The sequence below is a fragment of the Ranitomeya imitator genome, chromosome 5 (genome assembly GCF_032444005.1).
Source record: "Ranitomeya imitator isolate aRanImi1 chromosome 5, aRanImi1.pri, whole genome shotgun sequence".
In the NCBI taxonomy this organism is placed as follows: Eukaryota; Metazoa; Chordata; class Amphibia; order Anura; family Dendrobatidae; genus Ranitomeya; species Ranitomeya imitator.
In genome coordinates this window covers 319475472-319501528 of record NC_091286.1, presented here as the reverse complement: position 1 = coordinate 319501528, position 26057 = coordinate 319475472, and the positions used below count along the sequence as shown (strand labels likewise).

Genomic DNA, 26057 nt, shown 5'->3' with positions numbered 1-26057 from the left:
GCAGCCATCTGCAGACCGGACATAACTGCAAGAGAAGTATGCTGCCTTCCAGGTGCGATGATCAAGGATGTGACCGATAGGATACCAAAGCTCTTCAGCTCCAAGGACGTCCACCCATTTCTTCTGATACATGTTGGCACCAATGACACGGCAAGGAAGGACCTACCGACAATCTGCAAGGACTTTGAAGAGTTGGGGAAGAAAGTAAAGGAACTGGATGCACAGGTAGTTTTTTCTTCTATCCTTCCAGTAGACGGGCATGGCACCAGGAGATGGAACAGGATCCTTGATGCAAACAACTGGCTAAGACGATGGTACAGACAACAAGGATTTGGATTCCTGGACCACGGTGTGAATTACTGGTATGATGGACTCTTCGCCAGAGACGGACTACACCTCAACAAACCTGGGAAACACACATTCGCCAGAAGACTCGCTACACTCATCAGGAGGGCGTTAAACTAGAAGAAGAGGGGACGGGAAGAAAAACATTAGACTCGAACAAAGACGACCCAGGAAAACATACTCAGAAGGGAGGTAAGAACATTTCTAAAACAATCCACAGTGAGGAGATTGGAACAAAACAAAATCCTCTAAACTGCATGCTCGCAATCGTCAGAAGCCTGACAAACAAGATGGAAGAACTAGAAGCAGAAATATCTACAGGTAACTTTGACATAGTGGGAATAACCGAGACATGGTTAGATGAAAGCTATGACTGGGCAGTTAACTTACAGGGTTACAGTCTGTTTAGAAAGGATCGTAAAAATCGGAGAGGAGGAGGGGTTTGTCTCTATGTAAAGTCTTGTCTAAAGTCCACTTTAAGGGAGGATATTAGCGAAGGGAATGAGGATGTCGAGTCCATATGGGTTGAAATTCATGGAAGGAAAAATGGTAACAAAATTCTCATTGGGGTCTGTTACAAACCCCCAAATATAACAGAAAGCATGGAAAGTCTACTTCTAAAGCAGATAGATGAAGCTGCAACCCATAATGAGGTCCTGGTTATGGGGGACTTTAACTACCCGGATATTAACTGGGAAACAGAAACCTGTGAAACCCATAAAGGCAACAGGTTTCTACTAATAACCAAGAAAAATTATCTTTCACAATTGGTGCAGAATCCAACCAGAGGAGCAGCACTTTTAGACCTAATACTATCTAATAGACCTGACAGAATAACAAATCTGCAGGTGGTTGGGCATTTAGGAAATAGCGACCACAATATTGTGCAGTTTCACCTGTCTTTCACTAGGGGGACTTGTCAGGGAGTCACAAAAACATTGAACTTTAGGAAGGCAAAGTTTGAACAGCCTAGAGATGCCCTTAATCTGGTAGACTGGGACAATATCCTCAGAAATGAGAATACAGATAATAAATGGGAAATGTTTAAGAACATCCTAAATAGGCAGTGTAAGCGGTTTATACCTTGTGGGAATAAAAGGACTAGAAATAGGAAAAACCCAATGTGGCTAAACAAAGAAGTAAGACAGGCAATTAACAGTAAAAATAAAGCATTTGCACTACTAAAGCAGGATGGCACCATTGAAGCTCTAAAAAACTATAGGGAGAAAAATACTTTATCTAAAAAACTAATTAAAGCGGCCAAAAAGGAAACAGAGAAGCACATTGCTAAGGAGAGTAAAACTAATCCCAAACTGTTCTTCAACTATATCAATAGTAAAAGAATAAAAACTGAAAATGTAGGCCCCTTAAAAAATAGTGAGGAAAGAATGGTTGTAGATGACGAGGAAAAAGCTAACATATTAAACACCTTCTTCTCCACGGTATTCACGGTGGAAAATGAAATGCTAGGTGAAATCCCAAGAAACAATGAAAACCCTATATTAAGGGTCACCAATCTAACCCAAGAAGAGGTGCGAAACCGGCTAAATAAGATTAAAATAGATAAATCTCCGGGTCCGGATGGCATACACCCACGAGTACTAAGAGAACTAAGTAATGTAATAGATAAACCATTATTTCTTATTTTTAGTGACTCTATAGCGACAGGGTCTGTTCCGCAGGACTGGCGCATAGCAAATGTGGTGCCAATATTCAAAAAGGGCTCTAAAAGTGAACCTGGAAATTATAGGCCAGTAAGTCTAACCTCTATTGTTGGTAAAATATTTGAAGGGTTTCTGAGGGATGTTATTCTGGATTATCTCAATGAGAATAACTGTTTAACTCCATATCAGCATGGGTTTATGAGAAATCGCTCCTGTCAAACCAATCTAATCAGTTTTTATGAAGAGGTAAGCTATAGACTGGACCACGGTGAGTCATTGGACGTGGTATATCTCGATTTTTCCAAAGCGTTTGATACCGTGCCGCACAAGAGGTTGGTACACAAAATGAGAATGCTTGGTCTGGGGGAAAATGTGTGTAAATGGGTTAGTAACTGGCTTAGTGATAGAAAGCAGAGGGTGGTTATAAATGGTATAGTCTCTAACTGGGTCGCTGTGACCAGTGGGGTACCGCAGGGGTCAGTATTGGGACCTGTTCTCTTCAACATATTCATTAATGATCTGGTAGAAGGTTTACACAGTAAAATATCGATATTTGCAGATGATACAAAACTATGTAAAGCAGTTAATACAAGAGAAGATAGTATTCTGCTACAGATGGATCTGGATAAGTTGGAAACTTGGGCTGAAAGGTGGCAGATGAGGTTTAACAATGATAAATGTAAGGTTATACACATGGGAAGAGGGAATCAATATCACCATTACACACTGAACGGGAAACCACTGGGTAAATCTGACAGGGAGAAGGACTTGGGGATCCTAGTTAATGATAAACTTACCTGGAGCAGCCAGTGCCAGGCAGCAGCTGCCAAGGCAAACAGGATCATGGGGTGCATTAAAAGAGGTCTGGATACACATGATGAGAGCATTATACTGCCTCTGTACAAATCCCTAGTTAGACCGCACATGGAGTACTGTGTCCAGTTTTGGGCACCGGTGCTCAGGAAGGATATAATGGAACTAGAGAGAGTACAAAGGAGGGCAACAAAATAAATAAAGGGGATGGGAGAACTACAATACCCAGATAGATTAGCGAAATTAGGATTATTTAGTCTAGAAAAAAGACGACTGAGGGGCGATCTAATAACCATGTATAAGTATATAAGGGGACAATACAAATATCTCGCTGAGGATCTGTTTATACCAAGGAAGGTGACGGGCACAAGGGGGCATTCTTTGCGTCTGGAGGAGAGAAGGTTTTTCCACCAACATAGAAGAGGATTCTTTACTGTTAGGGCAGTGAGAATCTGGAATTGCTTGCCTGAGGAGGTGGTGATGGCGAACTCAGTCGAGGGGTTCAAGAGAGGCCTGGATGTCTTCCTGGAGCAGAACAATATTGTATCATACAATTATTAGGTTCTGTAGAAGGACGTAGATCTGGGTATTTATTATGATGGAATATAGGCTGAACTGGATGGACAAATGTCTTTTTTCGGCCTTACTAACTATGTTACTATGTTACTATGTTACTATGATAGGGCTAGTTCGGCTACTTTGGTTTCGCCTTTCTTTTGTAATTTTGGTTTTCATCCTCGTTTTTCTTCGGGGCAGGTTGAGCCTTCTGATTGTCCTGGTGTGGATTCTGTGGTGGACAGGCTGCAGCAGATTTGGACTCACATGGTGGACAATTTGACATTGTCTCAGGAAAAGGCTCAACGTTTTGCTAACCGCCGTCGGTGTGTTGGTCCCCGGCTTTGTGTGGGGGATTTGGTTTGGTTGTCTTCTCGTCATGTTCCTATCAAGGTTTCTTCCCCTAAGTTTAAGCCTCGGTTTATTGGTCCTTATAAGATTTCTGAAATTATCAATCCGGTGTCTTTTCGTTTGGCCCTTCCAGCCTCTTTTGCCATTCATAATGTTTTCCATAGATCTTTGTTGCGGAGATATGTGGTGCCCGTTGTTCCCTCGGTTGATCCTCCTGCCCCGATGTTGGTTGAGGGAGAGTTGGAATATGAGGTTGAGAAAATTTTGGATTCTCGTTTTTCGAGGCGGAGGCTTCAGTATCTTGTCAAGTGGAAGGGTTATGGCCAGGAGGATAATTCTTGGGTTGTTGCCTCCGATGTCCATGCCGCCGATTTGGTTCGTGCTTTTCACTTGGCTCGTCCTGATCGGCCTGGGGGCTCTGGTGAGGGTTCGGTGACCCCTCCTCAAGGGGGGAGTACTGTTGTGAATTCCGCTCTTGGGCTTCCTCCGGTGGTTGTAAGTGGCACTTTTGTGAGTTCTGCTCTTGGGCTCCCACCGGTGGTTTTGAGTGGAATGGCTGCTCCTTGGATTTAGCAGTCTGCAGCTGCTTCCACTAATTGTCTCTCTGCTTGGCTATTTATGCCTGGCTCTTTCTTCAGCCAGTGCCACTTGTCAATGGTTCCTGGTTAGAGTCACATCTCTCTTGGATTTCCCTGATATCCTGGCCGGTTCAGCAAGGATAGGTCCTTTCTTTGCTCTTTTCTGTCCACATGTTGTGGACTTATTCGTTCTGTGCATTCTGTGTTTTGTCCAGCTTGTCAGTATGGATTAATTCAGTTAAGCTGGAAGCTCTGGAAAGCAGATTTACCCTCCACACCTTTAGTCAGGTGTGGAGATTTTTGTAAACTCTGTGTGGATTTTTGTAGTTTTTAATACTGACCGCACAGTATAGTATTCCTATCTATCCTTTGGGGATTTTCTCTGAGGCAAGATAGTTTTCCTGTTTCTATCTTTAGGGGTAGTTCTCAGGCTGTGACGAGGTGCCTAGGGAGTGACAGGAGCATCCCACGGCTACTTCTAGTGTTGTGTCGAGCTTAGGGACTGCGGTCAGTACAGGTACCACCTCCTTCAGAGCTCGTCCCATGTTGCTCCTAAACCACCAGATCATAACAGCTACACACGCCATAGGCAGGACTATAACTGACACCGCCTGCAGAATGCAACAGAGATAAATAGCAAAACCTGAAAACAGACTGAGGCTGAGAAAAGTTAACCCCTGACATGATCAGACCGAAAAAAGGGAAGACAGGACCCAAAATCCGGTCTGGATCATGAGAACCACAGGGTATTTGTAAACAATCCAAATCTTCATGTATCTGGACATTATTCTTCCATGTGCCCGCCTGAAATTAGTTTGCACACCACCACATCAAACAAATGTAAGAATTTCACAAAGTCAAGGACTGCTCAATTTAGAAACAGAGGAGGGAGACCTGCAAGCTTGCCCCCCAAATAAAACAGCACTTGTAGACCAATCTCACAGATAACACAAATGTAATGCTGGATATAGATGAGTTATAGCAGAGGCTGGATAAACTACATGAACAATCCACATTTTTCAAATTATTCAGTATCCTATATAAATGAAATAAGTGAATGTAATGTTGTACATGTGCGTCATTGCCAATAGTTTTTTTTATTTTTTTATTAATATTAAGGGCAAAATGAGTCTGGAGTTGCTGTTCATAATGGAAGAATCTACTTGGTTGGTGGTTACTCAATTTGGACAAATGAACCTTTAGCATGTATACAGGTAAGATGTCTATACTACGTATTCTGTAGCTTTATTCAGAGGATGTCATCACTCACATCAGTCCCAATAATGAATGATTAATTCCATATGGTACTAATTTCCATATCTCAAATAAACAATTAGACCAGTTTCATACATCTGACCTTCACAGTGCGTATGGGCTAGCTGAGGGTCTCCAGACTCGAATAGGGCACACATATGCTACTCGGGCTGTTAAGTTAAAGTTGGAAGACCAGAGTCCAGTCCAGACATTGCAGCCTGTACATGGACCATGAACGTTAGATGTGTGAAAACTTCTTCAGAGCAAATTGATGCGTGCCAAATGCAGTGTGGCCCCCAAAAATACATCCTCTAGCCATATATGTTCTACAACAAATGTCACAGTTTTTGGTTGCAAGGCTTCATCAGTAATTTTTTTGGGAAGCCAACTAACCAATCACCATGTTTTTGGTATTTGGAGAAAGCACTGACAAAAACAATCACTAGGAAAATACAGGCCACAGTGCTGTCAAGCTCTATATATGGAACATGCATTAGATATAAATATTAGTGATGAGCCCAAGTGCTCGTTACTCATGTTTGCGTAGGGTGCTCAGGTATGCACCGAGTATCGCGGGTGCTCGAGTGACATGATCGAGTCCCTGTGGCTGCATGTTTTGCCACTGTTAGACAGGTCCAAAACGTGGGGAATGCCCGTGTATGTCAGGCAGTCCCTGTGGGGATTCAAACATGTCATTCGAGCACCCGCGATACTCTGTGCATTCCCGAGCACCGTAGGCAAACTCAAGTATCGAGCATTTGCGCATACATATTAATACATATTATTGTACGTAGTAACAGTAGTGAGCAATAGAAAACAACAACTGGCTTGAACAGTATAGCGATGGGCATTGGCCATTTTTAGAGAAATACATACAGTATGTGTGCAGTACATTTCAATCACCGAGGCCGAGTGGTAATCAGTAGGACAATCTCCTTATTGAAGCCCAGTGCTGTGACTCATCGGACAAGCTTAATTTCGAACACCAGTCCTGTTCTCTTCTTTCCAAGTTCATTCCTGCATTTTTGAGTGATTGAACATCAACACTTTTGCAGAACTGCAATGATCAGAGCTAATTATTTTTTTTCGCATATAACCTGTGTCAGCCGTCCTTGTTTTTAGCCAGCAACCTCATCTTCTCTAAGGGCTATCCAGTAGAGTGGGGCAGACTGCATTTTACAGTCAGGATGAACAAAATCTGAACTCGATGTAAATATACAAACCATACTGCCCAGTGAAGAAATGAAATGTGGATCTTTTATTTTTTTGCATTCTGTATATTTATTTTATGACCTGCAATATAAAGGGTTTTAATCTAAATGGGGACTGATTTTCTTTGTATATATCCAATGTAGGTAGGACAGTGCTAGTAATATTTACTAATCAACGACTTACAGAAATATAGTAGCACATTGCATAGACAGCCGTTTTCTAATACATGCTTCAGAATATCTTCCGCAGCCACAGTTTATTGAAATGCAGTGAGTGTACGCAGCCATTTGTACAGAATGAAACAGAACATGTATGACAGTGGTTTTAGATCCTTTGTCTTAAATAAAGGAAAATTGCTCCAAAACATTTACAAGTTGTCATTTTGTCAGCAAATAAAATGTTCATGCTTTTTATCTTGAGTTACGATTAAAAATGAGGTTAATATGAATGAAGGAAAGAAGAATATATCACAATTTAAATAGAACATAATCCAGAATGTAATTTCTACTATCATCCTTATTGTTTCGGCCCCAAATATTTTCTTAATGCCTATGGGTTTCTAAGTCTACTGTATTTTTATTAATGGTGTTTTCATAAGGTCAGAGTTGTGTAAACTTTGATATATTACACATTTTTTTTTATACAGCCTGATGAAGACCCATTTGAGGTTGAAACACGTTGCCCATTGCATGTGCTCAGAATAAAGTATCAGGCTATGTGCGTACATTGAGTATTTGCTTGCATAAATTTCTGCAAGGTTTCTGAATCTCTTGGCAGGAAAAACGCTATGGCAAAAACTCGCGTTTTTGCACGTGTTTTTGTACAGTAATAAATGCTTTTTTGAGCTAAATAAAGTGATTTAAAAAAAAAAAGTTTTGTGATGTAATTTCTTGGTTCAACATCACCTTTTTCATGATGATGCAGTGGCATCAGAATAATGGGATTAGGGCTTGGTGTCAGCAGCTGTTATTGACACCTTGCCCTAGGGTTAGTAATAAAAAGGTGTCAGTCCAACACCCTCATTACTAAGCAGATAAGTAAACACAAACCTACACACACATTGTCACCAGCCTATATAGGAGCATTAACAGAACGAAAGTACATAGCTGTAACCATCAGCAGATGACATGGCTCTCCAAACCATCACCAATTGTGGAAACTTCACACTGGACCTCAAGCAGCTTGGATTGTGGCCTCTCTACTTTTCCTCCAGACTGGGACTTTGATTTCGAAATGCAATGCAAAATTTACTTTCATCTGAAAACAACACCTTGGACCACTGAGCAACAGTCCAGTTCTTTTTCTCCTTGGCCCAGGTAAGACACTTCTGGCGTCTATTGGTCATAAGTGGCTTGAATCAAGGAATGCAATACTTGAAGCCCATGTCCTGAATACATTTGTGTATGGTGGCTCTTGAAGCAATGACTCCAGCAGCAAGTCCACTCCTTGTGAATCTCCCCCAAATTTTTGAATGGCCTTTTCTTAACAATCCTTTCAAGACTGTGGTTATCCCGGTTGCTTGTGCACATTTTTCTACCACACTTTTTCCTTCTACTCAACTTTCCATTAATATACTTGGACACAGCACTCTGTGAACAGCCAGCTTCTTTAGCAATGACCTTTTGTAGCTTACCCTCCTTGTAGAGTGTGTCAGTGACTGCCTTCTGGACATCTGTCAAGTCAGCAGTCTTCCCCATGATTGTGGAGCCTACTGAAACAGACTAAGGGACCTTTTTAAATGCTTAGGAAGCCTTTGCAGGTGTTTTTGTTAATTATTCTAATTTACTGAGATAATGACTTTTGGGTTTTCTTTGTCAACTTTAATTATCAACATTAACAGAAATAAACACTTGAAATAGATCACTGTTTGTAATAACTATATAATATATAAGTTTCACTTTTTGTATTGAAGAACTGAAATAAATTAACTTTTTGATATTCTAATTTAGCAGGAGGCACTTGTAAATCTGGTATCATTGTAATAGTACTGATCCAACAAACAAATCGATGTTATCGATTGAACGGTGCAAAAAATGAAATAAAATAAACAAAACTTAGCAATTCAGTTTTTGTTTCTGTGTCAACGATCAAAAATTTTTTATGTACTCCATGAATAAGGCTCCTTTAGCCAAAACACATTGGTGACTCCATCTTCGTTTTAAATTTTATTCATTTTTGATAAAGTTTTTTCTGAATTTTACTACATATGCCTCGCTGGATATCCAATCCCTTTCATATTGAATGTACAACAAAATGGTACCAAAAAAATCTGCAACTCGTCCAGCAAAAAATAAGCCCTCATACAGCTCTGCTCACCAAAAAATAAAAAAGTTAAAGCTCTCAAAATATGGCAACAAAAAAAACCTAAAAACTTTTTATACAAAACAGAAAAACAAAAAAAGCTATATAAATCTGGTATCTCTGTAATCGTACCGACCCAAATATTAAATCTGCCTTATCACTTATACTGCTTGGTGAGCCACGCAAAAATAAAAATAAGAACTACTCTTGTACTGCTATTTGTTCATGTTACCCCCAAAAAATCAGAATAAGGCCTGGCGCACATTTATCCTGCGCTGAGCACTTACATCGGGGTTTCCGTGTAAACCACTCGCTTATGAGGTAGATGGAGTCACTTTGGACTGGTCTGTGTTCCAGCGGTGTCCCATCATTACAAATCTGTGCACGCCTAAAAAGATAGATGCCACCAGAGCAGACGCAAAACTGAGTATGAAGGGTCTCCAACTGTCTCATGGTGGGTGGTTTTGTCTAAATCGCATTTTTGTGGGATTTACAAGGAAACGCAGACATAAGTGCTCAGTGTAGAACACAAGAAAGCAATTCCAGCCTTTTTCTGGAAGCGATCAAAAAATATTAGGTACTCCAAAATGTTACCAATAAAAACCCCAATTTATCCCGCACAAAACCAGTCCCCACTCAGGTCCATCATCTGTCACTAGAACTATAGGGGGGTCCCACGTTACTGGTAGAACAAAAACTTTGGAAAAGCATCATGGTTCCCGCCCCTAAAAATAAAATCCTATGAATTCTGCGCTTGCAAATCCAAGTGCTCAGATCCAAGTGTTTTTTTTTTACTTTCACAGATCTATTTAATAAACTTCTGTGAAGCACCTTGGGGTTCAAAGTGCTCACCACACATCTAGATAAGTTCCTTGAGGGGTCTAGTTTCCAAAATGGTGTCACTTGGGGGGGGAGGGGGTGGGGTTCGACTGTTTAGGCACATCAGGGGCTCTCCAAACGCTACATGGCGTTCGCTAATTATTCCAGCAAATTTTACATTCAAAACGTCAAATGTCGCTCCTTCCCTTCCGAGACCTGCTGTGCGCCCATACAGTGGATTTCCCCCACATATGGGGTATCAGCAAATTCAGGAGAATTTGCCCAAGAAATGTTGTGGTCCATTTTCTCCTGTTACCCTTGTGAAAATAACAAATTTGGAGCTAAAGTAACATTTTTGTGAAGAAAAGTTCAATGTTAATTTTTTCCTTCTGATTGCTTGAATGTGTTTTTGAGCACCTAGAGGGCTGCAGTTTTTAAATACTGTCACTTTTGGGTATTTTTTGTCGTATAAGCTCCCCAAAGTTACTTCAAATTTGATGTGGTCCCAAAATATAAAATGGTTTTGTAAATTTTGTTGGAAAAATGAAAATGTTTTAACCCTTCTAACTTCCTAACAAAAAAATTGATTCCAAAATTGTGCTGATACAAATCAGACATGTGGAAAATGTTAGTTATTTATTAAGGGCGCAAAAATTAAGTTTGAAAATTGCAAAATTAAATTTTTTTCATAAATGTAAGTCATATTAAATAAATGTTACCACTATCATGAAGTACAATATGTCACGAAAAAACAGTCTCAGAATCAGTGGGATATGTTGAAGTGTTCCAGAGTTATAACCTTATAAAGTGACAGTGGTCAGAATTGTATAATCTGGCTTGGTCATTAAGGTCAAAATTGGCTTGGTCACTAAGAGGTTAAATACTGATGAAACACTGAAGAGAAAAACTGGTGTCTGAATTAGGTCTAATGCTGAGCACTTATGTCGGGATATCCATCTAAATTTGCAAAAAAATATGATTCAGGCCAAACTCCTGATGGAACAATCAATCATGGGGTAGACTATGTCACTTGGAATCTGTATAGCCTTTTTACTGTCTATTGCTTTCTTTATAGGCATGATCAAAACTGGGGTCAACCACGGTTTTGCAAATGCCTAAACAAAAACCAGGACACATCCGGAACAGAGGCCAGAAGGAGTCCAAAGTGATTCCAACTGTCTCATTATACTGAATGGTTCCAGTGTACCCAGTTTTCTCGGGATTTAGAAGGATACACCAACATAAGTCCTAAGCGCTTATCTCAGAATGTGAACATTGTTTTAAAAATCAATTAAAACATTTTATGCAGCCCAAAATGGTATCAATAGAAATTAGTCATTTTGCAAAAAATGAACCCTCACTCAGGTCCATAATTTGTCAATGGAAATATAGTTTCCACATTACTGGTAGCTCAAAGGCTCTGGAAAAGCAGTATGGTAAAAAAAAAAAATTAGACCTACGGTAATTCTATTTCCAGGAGTCCATCATGACAGGAGGTAGTCCTATTTATCCTCTAGGGACAGAAACACACAAGAGGTTAAAAGCCCCCCTTTCGCCTCACCCCCAGTGTCTTTTACCAATCACTACACCAGGATGGATGCAACTCTATTTTATAGAATTTTTGCATACAAATGTTTTCTCACATCAGTTTCAGAATTCAGTGGAGAGAATGTAATGGTGCTGTCATGATGGACTCCTGGAAATACAATTACTGGTAGGTCTAATTTCTATTTTCCCCAGGATGTCCTTTATGACAGCACGACGGGAGAAATACCAAATAAATGGCTTTCTAGGGAGGGACATGTGCTTGTAGGACCTTTCGTCCGTAAGCCATTTGCTGACCTGACATAACATCTAACTTGTAGTGTTTACAAAAGGTCGTTATATTAGACCAAGTAGGCACTGCAAATCTGGTCTATGGATACAGAAATCGCCCTTGTGGAGTGAGTGGGCTTTAATTTTAAGTGGGGGGATCTTTTTTCTCCAACTCGTATGCTAGTGCTATGATTGACGTAATCAACATAAACAAAGTTAATTTTGAGGCTTTTTTACCCTTATTCTTTCCTGCATATTGTATGAATAGATTTGAGTCCTGCCTCCAAGTAGCTGTGACCTCTACATAGCGCATCACTGCCATTCTCACGTCTAGTTTCAATTTTTGGGAGATGACAAAAAGATGGAAGAACGAGCTCAAATTGGTCTCTGATAATATCACTGTTGCCTGTTCTTCTGATTTTCCTCAGGATGCTAGCTATGAGGGGAAAGGGGGGAAATGCATAAAGAAGACCTTCTTCCCAACTCTAAGATAGGGCATCTGTGCCTCCTGGGTTGTCCCCTGGATTCATGGAGAAGAATATTGCCATCTTCACATTCTTCCGTGTCGCAAACAGGTCTATACGTGGTGTTCTAAATCTCTGTGTCAACTGGTGGAATACTTCCGGGTAATTCCCACTTGGAGGACCATAGCTTTTCTCTGGTGGAGCCCTTCAAGTGCATGGCGGATATGGACCAAATGTTCCTTTTTGCCCATCGAAATATATTTTCTGCTAAGGTCTGTAGGAGCTGGCCCCCTGGACCTCCTTGGCGCTGCAGAAAGGAAACTGCTGTGATGTTGTCTGACAGCACTTTCACATGATGATCTCTGATTGTATCCCAATAATGTTGCAAAGTCTCCCATACTGCCTTTAGCTCTCTGTAATTCGAGGATCTTTTCTGGTCTTCCAGGGACCATGTACCCTGCAGGAAATGACCCTCCACCTCTGCACACCATCCTTTTAAACCTGTGTCGGTGGCAATATGGACGCAAAGAGAGAGGATCCATGGCACTCTTCTTCCGAGATGGTTTCTGGATGTCCACTATGACAGGGAATTCCTTAGACTGGCGGGGATTCTCATCTTTCTGTCCTGGCCAGAGTGATGCCTGTTCCAGGACGTAAGGACCGATCCCTGAAGCCGTCTTGAATGAGCCTGACTCCAACATACTCTTGGAATGCAGGATGTCATGAGGCCTAGGATCCTCATGACGTATCTGATGGAGATTGTCCTCTTCCTCTGCAATGCCCGGATCCTGCTTCTGATTTCTTCCTGTTTTACGTGGGTAAGGGAGGACATCCTGAGATGGGAATCGAGGAGAACTCCTAAAAACGCCTTCTGGGTCCCTGGACGTAGGTCGGATTTCTCCCAGTTCACTTGCCAACCCAGGGCCTCTATGTTGATAGTCTGGGCCAGTTGCTGATTGAGGAGGCTAGCAGAGTCTGCTACCAGCAGGATGTCAACCAGGTAGGGGACCATAATAATCCCTTGCCTCCTCAGAAAAGCTGCCACCTCCGTCATTATCTTGGTAAAGATGCAAGGGGCTGAGGAAAGGCCAAATGGAAGGCGCATAAACTTGAAATGGTGTCCCAATCCCTGATGGTCTCAAGCAAACCTCAGATATTGGCGGTGGTCTGGGTGAATTGACATGTGATAGTATGCATCTCTCAAGTGCACATGGCGCTGTCTCTCCCTATTAGCTGGATGCTTGATTTTATCATCTCCTTTGTAAATCTCGTGTACCTGACCAACTGATTCAGGGGCTTTAGATTTATGATGGTCCAATATTTGCCCAAAGGCTTTTTTTATGGAGAACAGGGAGTAGTGACCTTGACCTCTCTCTAAACCACGTACCGGCTTGACTGCCCCCAACTCTAAGGGGTTCCTGACATCTGTCCAAAGCCTGTTTTGTGCGGAGAGGGACTGGGGGTTTGGTAATGCAAAATAGTTGGGGTGGGAGAAGTCTATCCTGTAACCTTCCCCGATGGTCTGCAGGATTGACTGGTTGTCCGTTATGGTTCCCCATTCTCCCAGGAAATACTGCAGTCTCCCCCCTACCTTCCTGGTGTCAAGACCTTCTATGTGAGCTGGAGAACTCAGTGGACCTACCCTTACCTCCCTTGGGGTAACTCCACCTGCCTGTTTTTTCCTTCCCCTTATAGTCCTGCCTAGGGGACTGATGGGGCCTACGAAAGAAACGGAATCTCCTGGCTTTTTCCTCCAGGAACCCATTCTTGTCATCAGAGGCCCTCTCTAAAATGTCATCTGGTGCTGGACTGAAGACATGTGTACCTGAGAAAGGGATGGAGCAGAGCTTGCTTTTAGACTGGCTGTCCCCTTACCATGTATTAAGCCAGAAGGGCCGCCGTGTCGGGTTAGAGAGCACATTAACGCAAGCTGCAAACCTAACAGACTCCGCTGAAGCATTCGCCATAAACTGCGTTGCCATTTTTAACATAGGGAGGGACTCAAAATCTAACACCTTTAGAGAGGTTATATTAATCTGGGTGGACAGCTCGTTAATCCAGATACATAGACCTAGCTATCGAGGTGGCTGCTATATTGGTCTTAATAATCGCTGCCAAAGACTCCCAACTGCTCTTCAACACCCCTTCTGCTTTCCTATCCATGGTGTCCCGCAGGTAAGAAGAATCCTCAATTGGTATTGAGGTCTTTGCCATTTTGGCAATAGGAATGTCCACTCTGGGGATTTCCTCCCACTCCTTGATCTTCAATGGGTCAAAGGGAAGACGGGCCTTGAAGTCCAAGGGATGACCAGGCGCTTTTCTATATCTTCCCATTCTTCCAGGATCATAGCTCTAATGTGCTTGTTGACCAGGAAGACTATTCCTTTGCGTTCTCAGTCCCCCAAACATCTCATCCTGAATTGTGTGAGGGACCTCTGTCTCTTCAATTTTCATAATCGCTCTTACAGCCTTCAATAGGTCATCCATATTTTTGTATGAGAAAAAAATACTTCTTCCTCTTTTTTGATGGCCTCTGGGAAAAATTTTCTTCTGTCTTCAGCATCTTCCTCTGAAAGTACAAGTATGGGCTTATGCCAACTTGTGATGAAATCAGACGAATTCAATCCGATAAAAAAATCGGATTGAATTCGGACCAATAATCTATGATTGTGTGCTCATCTGCATTTTTTTTTTTGCTCGGATCGGATCACGATCAGGCTGGAAAAAAATTTCAGCATGCTGCAAACGTAATCAGAAAACGGATCGCACCTCGCAATCGAAGTCAATGGGTGCGAGCAAAAAAATTTACGTACCGGTGTCCTTTGAAAAGCCAGCATTTCATATGCGGCTAATGTAAAAAACACACACACATATATATATACATACACATATATATATATATATATATATATATATACACACACACACACATATATATATATATATATATACACATACACACACACACACATTGTGTATATATATATATATATATATACACACACGCACACATATATATATATATATATACATACACATATATATATATCTATCATAGAGAGATTGCAGAATAGCCAATAATTCATTTGTCAGCTTCTGCAAAATCATTGCAGAAGCCGACCGGAGATATGGTTTACATACAGTAAACCATTGTAGAACAGTTAAGAGTTATATATAGGTCAGTGACTAATACGGTTAGTAGTATGTGTGTGTAAAATTTGGGATCTGTACATTTTTAATAAAAGAATGTATTCACGGAAAAAACTGGTATGGGCTTCCATGCAATTTTCTGAGCCAGAGGGAAAGCCAGTGACTGAGGGCAGATCTTAATAGCCTAGAGAGGGAACATGGTTATTCCACACACCCCAGAAAAGGCGCATCTGTAAGATGCACCAATTCTGTCACTTAGCCTCTCTCCTCCCATTGCCCTGTAGTGGTGGCATATGGGGTTGTAAGGGGTTACTGTCACCTTTGTATTGTAAGGTGACATTAAGCCCATTAGTAATGGAGAGGTGTCAATAAGACACCTATCCATTACTAATCCTAAAGTTTGTAAAAGGTTAAATAAAAACAAACAGAATAAAGTTTTTTAATGAAATAAAACTCTAAACACTGTTTGACCATTTTATTGTTACAGGTAATCCAAACGAAGCCATCGATCTCCTGTAAAAAAATCGAAAATAAAAAACAATAATATACCCATACCTGTCCAGCGTAGTCAGTCCCACGCCGTAATCCATATCTGGGATATATACAGTTTACAACCGGGAGCGGTGCTAATGCGACTGCTCCCGGCTGTAAACTACTGGGGAATGAATAAAATGCTGGGAGCGGAGTTTGGGTGACTAGCGGTGCCGTCACCGAAGCTGCGCTCCCTGCCGGCATGAACCAAGATGAACTCTTGAGCCTGGGAAAATGCCAGCCAGCGCAGCTCAATGTACTCTCTGTAATTTCTCTATGTAAATGCTCATGTTAAAAAATCGCATTGCAATCTGATAGCAATCGCACTGCATTTGGATGTAAATCAGATGCTAGGTGTGAAAAATCGGAATGTACTAGCACAAAAACGCATGACACTCGCATGACAATTGCATTGCACTCGTCTGACTCTCCTGCATCAAAATCGGACCGATTTTTAAATCACTAGTGTGTCTCCAGCATATGGGTACGCTTCCTCCGAGGACTCGTCCATCTCCCTTCTGGCTCTCTTGTGATGGGAGGTGCTTGGATCTGGCTGTGGTGGAACGAGACTGGCAATGGTGCTCTGGACCTCTTACCTAATTATGGCCCACATATCCATTAAGAAGGACGCTTAAAGGGACACTGTCACCTGAATTTGGAGGGAACAATCTTCAGCCATGGAGGCGGGGTTTTTGATTCACCCTTTCCTTACCCGCTGGCTGCATGCTGGCTGCAATATTGGATTGAAGTTCATTCTCTGTCCTCCATAGTACACGCCTGCGCTGTGCAAAATTGTCTTGTGCAGGCGTGTACTACGGAGGACAGAGAATGAACTTCAATCCAATATTGCAGCCAGCATGCAGCCAGCGGGTAAGGAAAGGGTGAATCAAAAACCCCGCCTCCATGGCTGAAGATTGTTCCCTCCAAATGCAGGTGACAGTGTCCCTTTAATCTTTCAGGAACTTTGCAACACACTCCGCACATAACTGCTTTGTGTATGAATCTGTTAACTTAGTGTTGCATGTCGGGCATCTCCTCATTCTTTTTCGGGAAGAGGAGCTGGATCTTAACGGAGTCCCTTTATCCTAATACAAGAGACGGAACATTTTGCATTCTTACTTAGTGACCACTAACATGTGGTGAAGCAGGCACTATGGGGTTACTTAGGCTACTTTCACACTAGCGTCATACGACGCACGTCGCAATGCGTCGTTTTGGAGAAAAAACGCATCCTGCAAAGTTGTATGCAGGATGCATTTTTTCCCCATAGACTAACATTAGCGACGCATTGCCACACGTCGCAACCATCGTGCGACGGTTGCATCGTGTTGTGGTGGACCGTCAGAACAAAAAAATGTTGCTTGCAACGTTTTTTTGTGCGTCGTGTTCACAATTTCCAACCGCGCATGCGCAGCTGGAACTCCGCCCCCTCCTCCCCGCAACTCACAATGGGGCAGCGGATGCGTTGCAAAACTGCATCCGCTGCCCCCGTTGTGCTGCATTGTCACAGGATGCGTCGGTACGTCGGCCCGCCCGACGGTAGTGTGAAAGTAGCCTTACACTGGCCAAGGACTGCTCGGCTGGTGCTTCTGAGCGGGGCAGATTAACCTCCATGGTTCAGACTGTGAACACCACACAATCTGTGAGTATCCTTTTAAAGGGTCTTACCTTGTCCAGGTGGCCTTCAGATTACCCCATAGCAGTTTCATGCTTTCCTGTTTGGAACGCAAGCTGCGCTGCCCTGATTGGAAGTGCCCCTCTAAACCGTAAGTGTCAATCCTCTATAGGCGTCCGGCCGGAAATGCTTACTCGTGCAAACGGAAGTCAGCGGCGGCGTGGAGCCAAGAGCCCTCCAGTGAGGGAAGCAGCAACGTCGGACGCTCCCCTGCTCCACCGACAAGCTGAGGGACTCCCGCCCAGTGAGGTATCAGCAACGGAGCTTCTCGCCAGCAGAAAGGGAAGAGATCCAGTCCCCTCCGATCCTGCCGAGCCCCGGTAAGTATCGCGCTCCTGCACTCCTCTTGTGCGCCCTGTCCTGCTAGGGACAGGAAAAACATCCGGGGTGAGTCAAAAGGGGGGGCTTTTAACCTCTTGTATGTTTCCTGTCCCTAGAAGATGAATAGGACTTCCTCCTGTCGGGCTGTCATAAGGGACATCCTGGGGAAAACAGGATTTTTGGTTGCTTACCGTAAAATCTGTATCTCGGAGCCTTCATTGGGGGACACAGGAACCATGGGTGTATGCTGCTGCCACTAGGAGGCTGACACTATGCAAATAAAAAGTTAGCTCCTCCTCTGCAGTGTACACCCCACCGACAGGAAGTAGGATCTTCAGTTAGTGAGAAAGCAGTAGGAGAAGCAACGTGTAAAAGAGAAGGATAATATAATAATAATAAACTTTATATAGCGCCAACAAAATCCATGGCGCTTCACAGATTAACAGCTTCAAACACTCAGAGTGTTCAAAGAACTCAAACGTAGACAGTAAACAGAGCTGTTCAACTTGGGAGGGTGCTGTGTCCCCCAATGAAGGCTCCGAGAAACAGATTTTACGGTAAGCAACCAAAAATCCTGTTTTCTCTATCGCCTTTCATTGGGGGACACAGGAACCATGGGACGTCCCAAAGCAGTCTCTGGGGTGGGAAAAAACAGACTTCCATCAGGCCAGAGGACTCACCACTGCCGCCTGCAGGATCCTTCTGCCCAGGCTGGAGTCCGCCGTAGTTCGGCGAAACGTGTGGATGGAAGACCAGGTTGCCGCTTTGCAAAGCCGTCGGCGAAAGCCCTGTGACGTACCGCACTGGAAGCGCCGACTGCCCGGGTAGAGTGAGCCTTCATCTCAGGAGGGGGCCCTCTGTGCTTGACCCGGGAAGCTTCCAAAATTGCCATTCTGATCGAGTGAGCAATCGTCGCCTTGGAAGCCGGCAGGCCTCTACGCACGCCATCAGGGATGGCGAAAAGAGAATCCATCTTTCGGAAAGCGGCCGTGCTAGCCAGGGAGATCCTCACTGCCCTGACGAGGTCCAGCCTGTTCAACGATCGCTCCAGAGGATGAGTCGGAGCTGGACAAAAGGAAGGTAGAACGAAGTCCTCGTTGAGGTGGAAAGATGAAAACCACCTCGAGAAAGGAAGGAAGGCGGAGGCCTGGGACCACCTTATCCTGGTGGAAAAATCAAGAAAGGAGGACGGCAGGAAATGGCCGTCAACTCAAAAACGCGGCGGATCGAAGAGATGGACCTGAGAAAAGCCACCTTCCGAGATAGAACTGACAGGGAAAACTCCCTGAGAGGCTCAAAGGGGGGAACCCCTAAGAACAACCAACACAACCTTTAAATCCCATGAATCCACAGAGGCCCTGAACGGAGGGACAGCGTGGACTACTCCTTGAAGGAAAGTCTTAACCTGTGGCTGAGGAGATAAAGTCTTCTTAAAGGAAAGAAGAGCGCAGGAACCTGGCCCTTTTGAGAACTGAGAGCGAAGCCCGAATCCAGTCCTGCCTGAAGGAAAACCAAATGGAAGGCAGGGAAAAGGGACATAGGTGAAAAGCGGTTGGACTCGCATCAGCGAAAGTAAGCCTTCCAGGTACAATAGTAGATCCTGGAAGAAGACGAAGGCTTCCTAGCCTGGATTATAGTGTGACTCATCCGGGCCGAAAGGCCGGACACTCTTAAAAACAGTGGAGTCCACATCCACGCCGTTAAACTGAGCGACCGATAATTCGGGTGGCAGATCGGACCCTGAGACAGCAGATCGGGTCTGTTTGGAAGGCACCAGGGGTGTCCGCGAGAAGATAGACGATGTCTGCAAACCAAGACCACCAGGGTCAATCCGGGACGATCAGAATGACCGACACCCATCCCGCCTTGATCTTTTTCGACAGCTTGGAAAGCAATGGAAGGGGTGGGAACCGATAGGGGAGCAGGAACTGCGACCAAGGAATGGCCAAAATGTCAACACCACTGTGAGGGGATCACGGGACCCTGGGCCGACCCGAGGGACCTCCTGTTCAATCGGGACGCCATGAGGTCCACCTCTGGAGTCCCCCATCGAAGAGCAATCCGACGGGAAACCTCCTGAAGTACCATTCCCCTGCCGCGAGGCCCTCGAAGCCGAGGAAGTCGGCGGCCTAAATGTCCACGCCGGGGACATGCACTGCGGAGCTCACCAGGACCGTTGCCTCTGTCCAAAGGAGGATCCTGGAATCTCGGCCGAGGCCAGAGAACGCCGAGTCCACCCCTGGTGGTAGACGTATGCCACTGCTGTGTCATTGTCTGTCTGGGTTCGAATTGGCAGGCTGCTGAGAATCCTTACCCAGTGAAGGCAAGACTGAAAGATGATCCGGAACTCGAGAACATTGATCGGCAAAGAGGACTCCTGCGCCGACCAACAACCCTGAAAGAACAGGAGACAAAGCCCCGCGCCTCCGCCGAGCGGGCTGGCGCCCGTCGTCACCACCTGCCTGGGAACTGGAAGGAAGGATATGCTGAGAAGGATCTACTCTGGGATAAGAGAAGTGACCTCGGCCACCAGTCGAGGAACCATTTGACCCGGGAGAAAACCGGATCGGACGATGCAGGGAGAAGACGGACATGTCCCCTGTGATAGAATAGCCTGCTGAAGAAGTCTTGAATGAAACGGGCGAAGGGAAAATTGCTTCCGATGTTGCAACCAACCTCCTTAGGGCCTTTAAGGTCCATCGGAAAGGAGGGGAGCCGAGAACCCTGGAGCAAGTGAACTTCCTGACAAAGGAGGGATATCTTGTCTTCGGGAAGGAAGACTCTGGTCCGACAAGTGTCGAAGAACATGCCCGGAGATACGAGGCGCTGAACAAGACGGAACTTCTTCCTGTTGACGAGCCACCCGCAACAGTTAGAATGTCGGGAAAGATGGATAGACTTTCGGGAGCCTGAAACCGAAATTCCTGAGCCTCCATGGAAGCGATTACTGAACGAGGGGATATCGTCCTGAAGTGTCTCCGACGAAACTTCTTGTTCAGCAAATTGAGATCTGGACTGGGACGACCCTTGTCGTTCTCTGTCAGTACAAAAAGATTCGAAGAGAAGCCTGTGAACCGTTCCTGTTCTGGGACGGGAACGATTACTCCGGATTTAAGGAGGGAAACAATGGCAGTAAAGAAAAACCGGGACTAGAGCGGGGTCTCTCGTAGGTTGGGATTTGAAGAAAACGATCCCAGGACCGTGAAAATAAGATTTTGTGTCTAGAGGGAACAGGTGCCCTGGCCCATGCTGAGGAGACCCAGACGTCCCTGAGGAACAGGAGACGGTTGCCCAGTCTGAGAAACGGGCTGGGGTCTAGTCGTGGGTCCTGCCTAAGTGGAACTTCCAGTCCTGGACCTGGAGAATCCACCTTAGGAGTAGCGGGCACGCCAGGGAAGAGTGAGCCGAAGAAAACCTTCTTCTCTTGTGGCCTCTGCAGTTGCGAAGAAGAATCTGATGCCGCAAACTACGAGAAAGGTCGAAAAGACCAAAGTAGCCGCCTAAGGGGAAGTAGGTGAGGTCTGGAGAAGAGGACTGGTGCCACCAGTGGCGTCCTTAATAATTTGGTCCAGCTTGGAACCGAAAGGACGTGAACCTTGAAAAGGCAGGCTAGTGAGGGACTTCTTCGATGACTCTTGAGTCAAACAGTGCGACAGCTGGCAACGACATTACTGGGCGCCCATGCGGCAGAAGACGCGACGTCCCGGGAACAAATTATTCCCCGGCATGAGTAATCTGGGTGGCAAGTTCCGCCAGCCGGCCTGACGGAGCTCCAGCTTGAATGCCCCAACGGAGTTGTTTAGCCCCTCAGATACAGACTTCGAAACCCATGAGGAAGCCAAAGCCGGGCATTGGGATGATGCGGCAGTTTCGAAGGCCGACTTCACGAAGGATTCCATGATCCTATCGATGGAATCTTTCAGAGCCGCCCACCGGACAGCGTAAGGACTGTGTTGGCGGCAAGTCTAGCGGTCGACGGATCCACAGGGGGAGAGGTCGTTCTCTAACGCCTCTCATTCCGGTTGGCAATGAGATCCGGAGGAAAGAGATATGAGACTCCAAGACGCTTGTCTCTTTGAGAACGTCTGGTCGAATTCGCTCTCTCTGGCCAGAAGCTCCTCGAATTCAGGATGAGGAGCAAATACCTTGGGAGGTAGTTTAGACCGTCTAAATGAAACCGCCTGATCTGCGGGTTTCGTAGAGGAATCTTCGATGCCACAGGTCTGATTGGTCGCTCCAATGAGGCTTTGAACCATATCCCTCATGTTAGCGATTTGGTTCGAATCCGGCCCCAAATTATCCTCCGAAGGCGCATCAGAGAAGCCTCGCCTGACTCAGCGGATGAGGATCGGGAGGACGCCGACTGCAGAGGAGGACCGAGTGGCGAGATGGAGCGAGAAGAGGACTCAGACCGGCGTTCCTGTCTGGACCTTTTGCAGCTAGCCTTGGAAGGCTTGGACGGAGCTTCCTGCGACCCGGTGGCTACTGCGGGGGTCTGCAGGGGTAACCGATCCAGCACGGAAACCAGGGTTTGAGACACCCCTGTTAAATTGGCCACCGATTGAGACAGAGAGGAGGCCCAGCCTGGGATGGGTATCACTCTGGGGCGGATCGGCTGGGGGATCCTGGGCGGTGGGAACAATCGGGTTGCTGCAGGACAGACATAGCGGAGTGTCAGTCTGCGGTGCAGAGCTACTTACGGCAGACGAAATCCGGAGGAAGCTGTCCGGCTAGATGGTATGGACCTCCGGCGAGAAATAGACCCTTAGGCAGGAGGGTGGTAAGGCCTGCTGCCGTAATCTTGATCGATCTGCGTTGCTTAAAATTAACTTTCATTGCTGGGGTTCGAACTCACAGCTCTGTTTGCAAGCCTGCACACCTTACCACTGTACTATCTCACTCTCTTGTTCCGGAGGAGGGGACTCGTAGTTCAGGAGTCCCAAGATGGCGCCGGTGGGAGGAGAAAAGGCGGTTCTCAGTGAAATTGTCGGGCGGGAGAAAAGCCCGCCCGACGAACAAGGAAGGGGGGCGGAGTCCGGCACCGGAAGTAGGCCCAGGCAGAAGCCGGGGCCTAAATTAGCGATCGGTGACCGGCATGGAAGGGCCGCAGCGGAGAACCGTGCGCCGCAGAAGGCTGCAGTGGGCCCGAAGCGATGCGGCGGCCGGCAAAAGCCGCCGCGCTGAATAGAAATGAACGGCCGCATACAGCGGCCGGAGCAGGGAAGCCACAGAGGGCCGAAGCGATGTGGCGGCTGGGAAGCCGCCGCGCTGAAAAGAACGGCCGCATACAGCGGCCAGAGCGATGCGACGCAAAGCCACCACGCAGAAAAGAAATGAACAGCCGCAAACAGCGGCCGGAGCAGGGGAGCCACTGAGGGCCGAAGCCACCGCGCTGAAGCTGGGGCTAGGAAGCCTGCAGGACCCGAGGCGGAAATGTCCCCCCCCTGAGCAAGGCCACGCAGATAGCGTGCCTGGACAAGAAGCGGCACGGTGGACCGTAAAGGCAGCCGCGCCGGAACAGGGAGGCCGCATCCACGGAAGTGGTGCAGCTGAAAAGAGATGCGATTCGCATCAGAAAACCCCCCTAAATAGGATTTTTTATTTCTGGGATCCAGGGAAGCCACAGGGTGGGGCGGGAAAATACTCACCTAAAGATCCCCCGCCGGTACTAACCTGGAAGGAATGAGACGTCCACGGAGCTGATGGACGTCCTCGTCTCCTCCGACCGACAGGCTCTGGTGGGCGAGTGGGTGGGGGACGGAGCCAGGACCGGACTTCTGAGCACGCTTGTGTGCTAGGATCTTGGTCCTGGAGAGGAATCTATGAGGATACGGGGTGGCAGTACACGCCGTACTCATAGTCCGCATAGTGGGACTACAGGTGTGACTGTTCACCCTGTATCCCTCCGGAAAAACCTGAAAGGAAACGACGCACATTGAGGTAGATAAGGGTCTAATGAAAGACCCGTGTCCACCTCCTACTGACACTAAGCTAATTGTCTAGCTAAACTGAAGATCCTACTTCCTGTCGGTGGGGTGTACACTGCAGAGGAGGAGCTAACTTTTTATTTGCATAGTGTCAGCCTCCTAGTGGCAGCAGCATACACCCATGGTTCCTGTGTCCCCCAATGAAAGGCGATAGAGAAAAATAATTTGCTGATTGTGTATCATGTCATGTTATAAATAAATAAAAATAAATGAATTATTTCTTGTGGTTTCCTTAAATCTTTTATTTACAGTAGATATAAAAAGTGTATGTTAAAACCCATGTTAAAATGCCATGTTTTTGTCATGTACAAAAATCATACTAAGTAGAATAATTTCAGAACTTTTCCCACCTTTAACCCCTTCACGTATATAGGACATATAGGCAAGTCGTGGGTCGTATCTCTCCCTTTAATGCGTACTCCAGCGCTGAGCCTGCATCTTTGCCTGCACATGACAACTGATCTGATCAGCTGTTGTGCCTCTAACAGCCGCAGGTGGAATTGAGAGCTACCCTTTTGTGTTAACATGCTAAATGCCGTTGTCAATTACAGCGGCATTTAACACAAGCACACCGGAAGCGTGTCACAAACCCCGCACATCGGTGCCCCTGTCACATGATCACAGGACGATGGGTTGGCATGACAGCCTGAGGTCTGCAGAAGGCCCCGATGCCTGTTATTGCATGGGGGATCGGCGTTCATAGGAGTTGATGATTTTTGCTATACATAAAAGGGCTGGAGCAAGGTTGTGAAGGGGTTAATATCGCCCATAATCTGTACTAATTTCCCCAATCAAGATGATTTAGGCTTGTTTCTCGGTGAATAACACCATGTGAATGACATTTTAGAATTGGGGATGTGGATGTGTTCAGAATTAGCCAATTACAATTTCACTCATAGTAAATAGTAGTCCGTACACAGCTGCCATCATTCACAGTGATTCTGATTAACCCAATGTAAAGTTTAGCTGTTCTATTAGGATTTTCTTAGTTGAATTTTTCAGCAGCAGTCATGATCCATAAACAGCTTACAACACAGCAACGGGATCTCATTGGTGAAAGTTATCAGTCAGGTGAAAATTTAATTCGGTCTTGTGTGGAAACTTTCTTTTCCTGGAAAAACTGTATATAAAAGGAATGGCACTCAGGGTGAAGACCATAGTTATTAGGGTGTCCACCCAACCTTTTCTGACCACTGCAAGGTGTTGAAAATAGGGGGTATGGCTGACCAAACCAACAGCCAATCCATTCATGCCAACAATGCAAAATTATTTCTTATATATCCAACATGTGTTATGTAGGCCTAACATTAAATCTTATCCAGTTGTTTTTGTTCTTAACTTTTAGGTGCTGGACGTTAGCAGAGAAGGCAAAGAAGAGGTGTTCTACGGACCTACACTACCTTTTGCCTCCAACGGGATAGCAACATGCTTTCTGCCTGCTCCATACTTCACAAGTCCTAATTTGCAAACTTTGCAGGTTCCACATCATAGAATAGGCACAATGTGAACAATTTTTTCACAAGATACAGAAACGAACGCAAACAATATATACAGTATATAGCTAGGTAATAAAAATCCAAACATCAAGATTCATTTATGTTCTATATAGCAATGTATCTGCAAAAGCCTGCGCCATTTGGCAAATCACTAACGCCATAAGCATCAAAATCTATTCTACGCAGTTCGGGGCAGAGGATCATTGTGCCTGGAAACTTGTGTACCGTGCTGCAAAATAATTACTCACAGCATTATGCATAGGGAACAGGGGCTATGCAAAAATGCTAACTTTTTCACTATCCCTGTTCCAAGGTATAATCGTTAGGACAATATGCTCCAGTCACAATTTGTCACCATGTTTGTAAGATACTGTACACTTTTTCACTTTATTTTAGGATCAAAAGGACTTTTAAAAAGGGCAATACACTATGTCAAGAACTTCAAACATATGCAAATGATTGGATGTATGTGATGAGCAAAAGGGAATGTCGAACACAGAAGACCACTGTTATTTCACGCCGTGTAATTATACCGTACCGTCCAGTTCTATGCCGGACTTGGCAATGACTTTCATACTGAGGAAATAAAAAAATATATATATACCGTATATAAAATAACGGTGATAAAAATTGTTAAACATTTCCAACCCTTCAACTTTGCTGCTAATACATTACTGAACAGCACACCTAAGTGCATCTAAATAAAGACCGTTGTTCAAGAATCAA

The 26057-nt window shown here is 45.0% G+C and overlaps 1 protein-coding gene across 6 annotated transcripts in view; it reads left to right on the top strand.

The window, feature by feature from the left end:
- Positions 1–26057, top strand: part of KLHL32 (kelch like family member 32) — a 508172-nt gene that overhangs the window by 481187 nt on the left and 928 nt on the right. For 4 of the 6 annotated variants that reach the window (XM_069726338.1, XM_069726337.1, XM_069726339.1 and 1 more), the window contains 2 exons: positions 5426–5520; positions 25181–26057. The exon at positions 25181–26057 is cut by the window's right edge. In XM_069726338.1, coding sequence (XP_069582439.1) covers positions 5426–5520; positions 25181–25342 — 257 coding nt within the window. In that variant the 3' untranslated portion in view covers positions 25343–26057. Of the gene's footprint in view, positions 1–5425; positions 5521–7418; positions 7634–25180 lie in introns of those variants that run through there. The other 2 variants (XM_069726336.1, XM_069726340.1) reach the window with 2 other exon arrangements.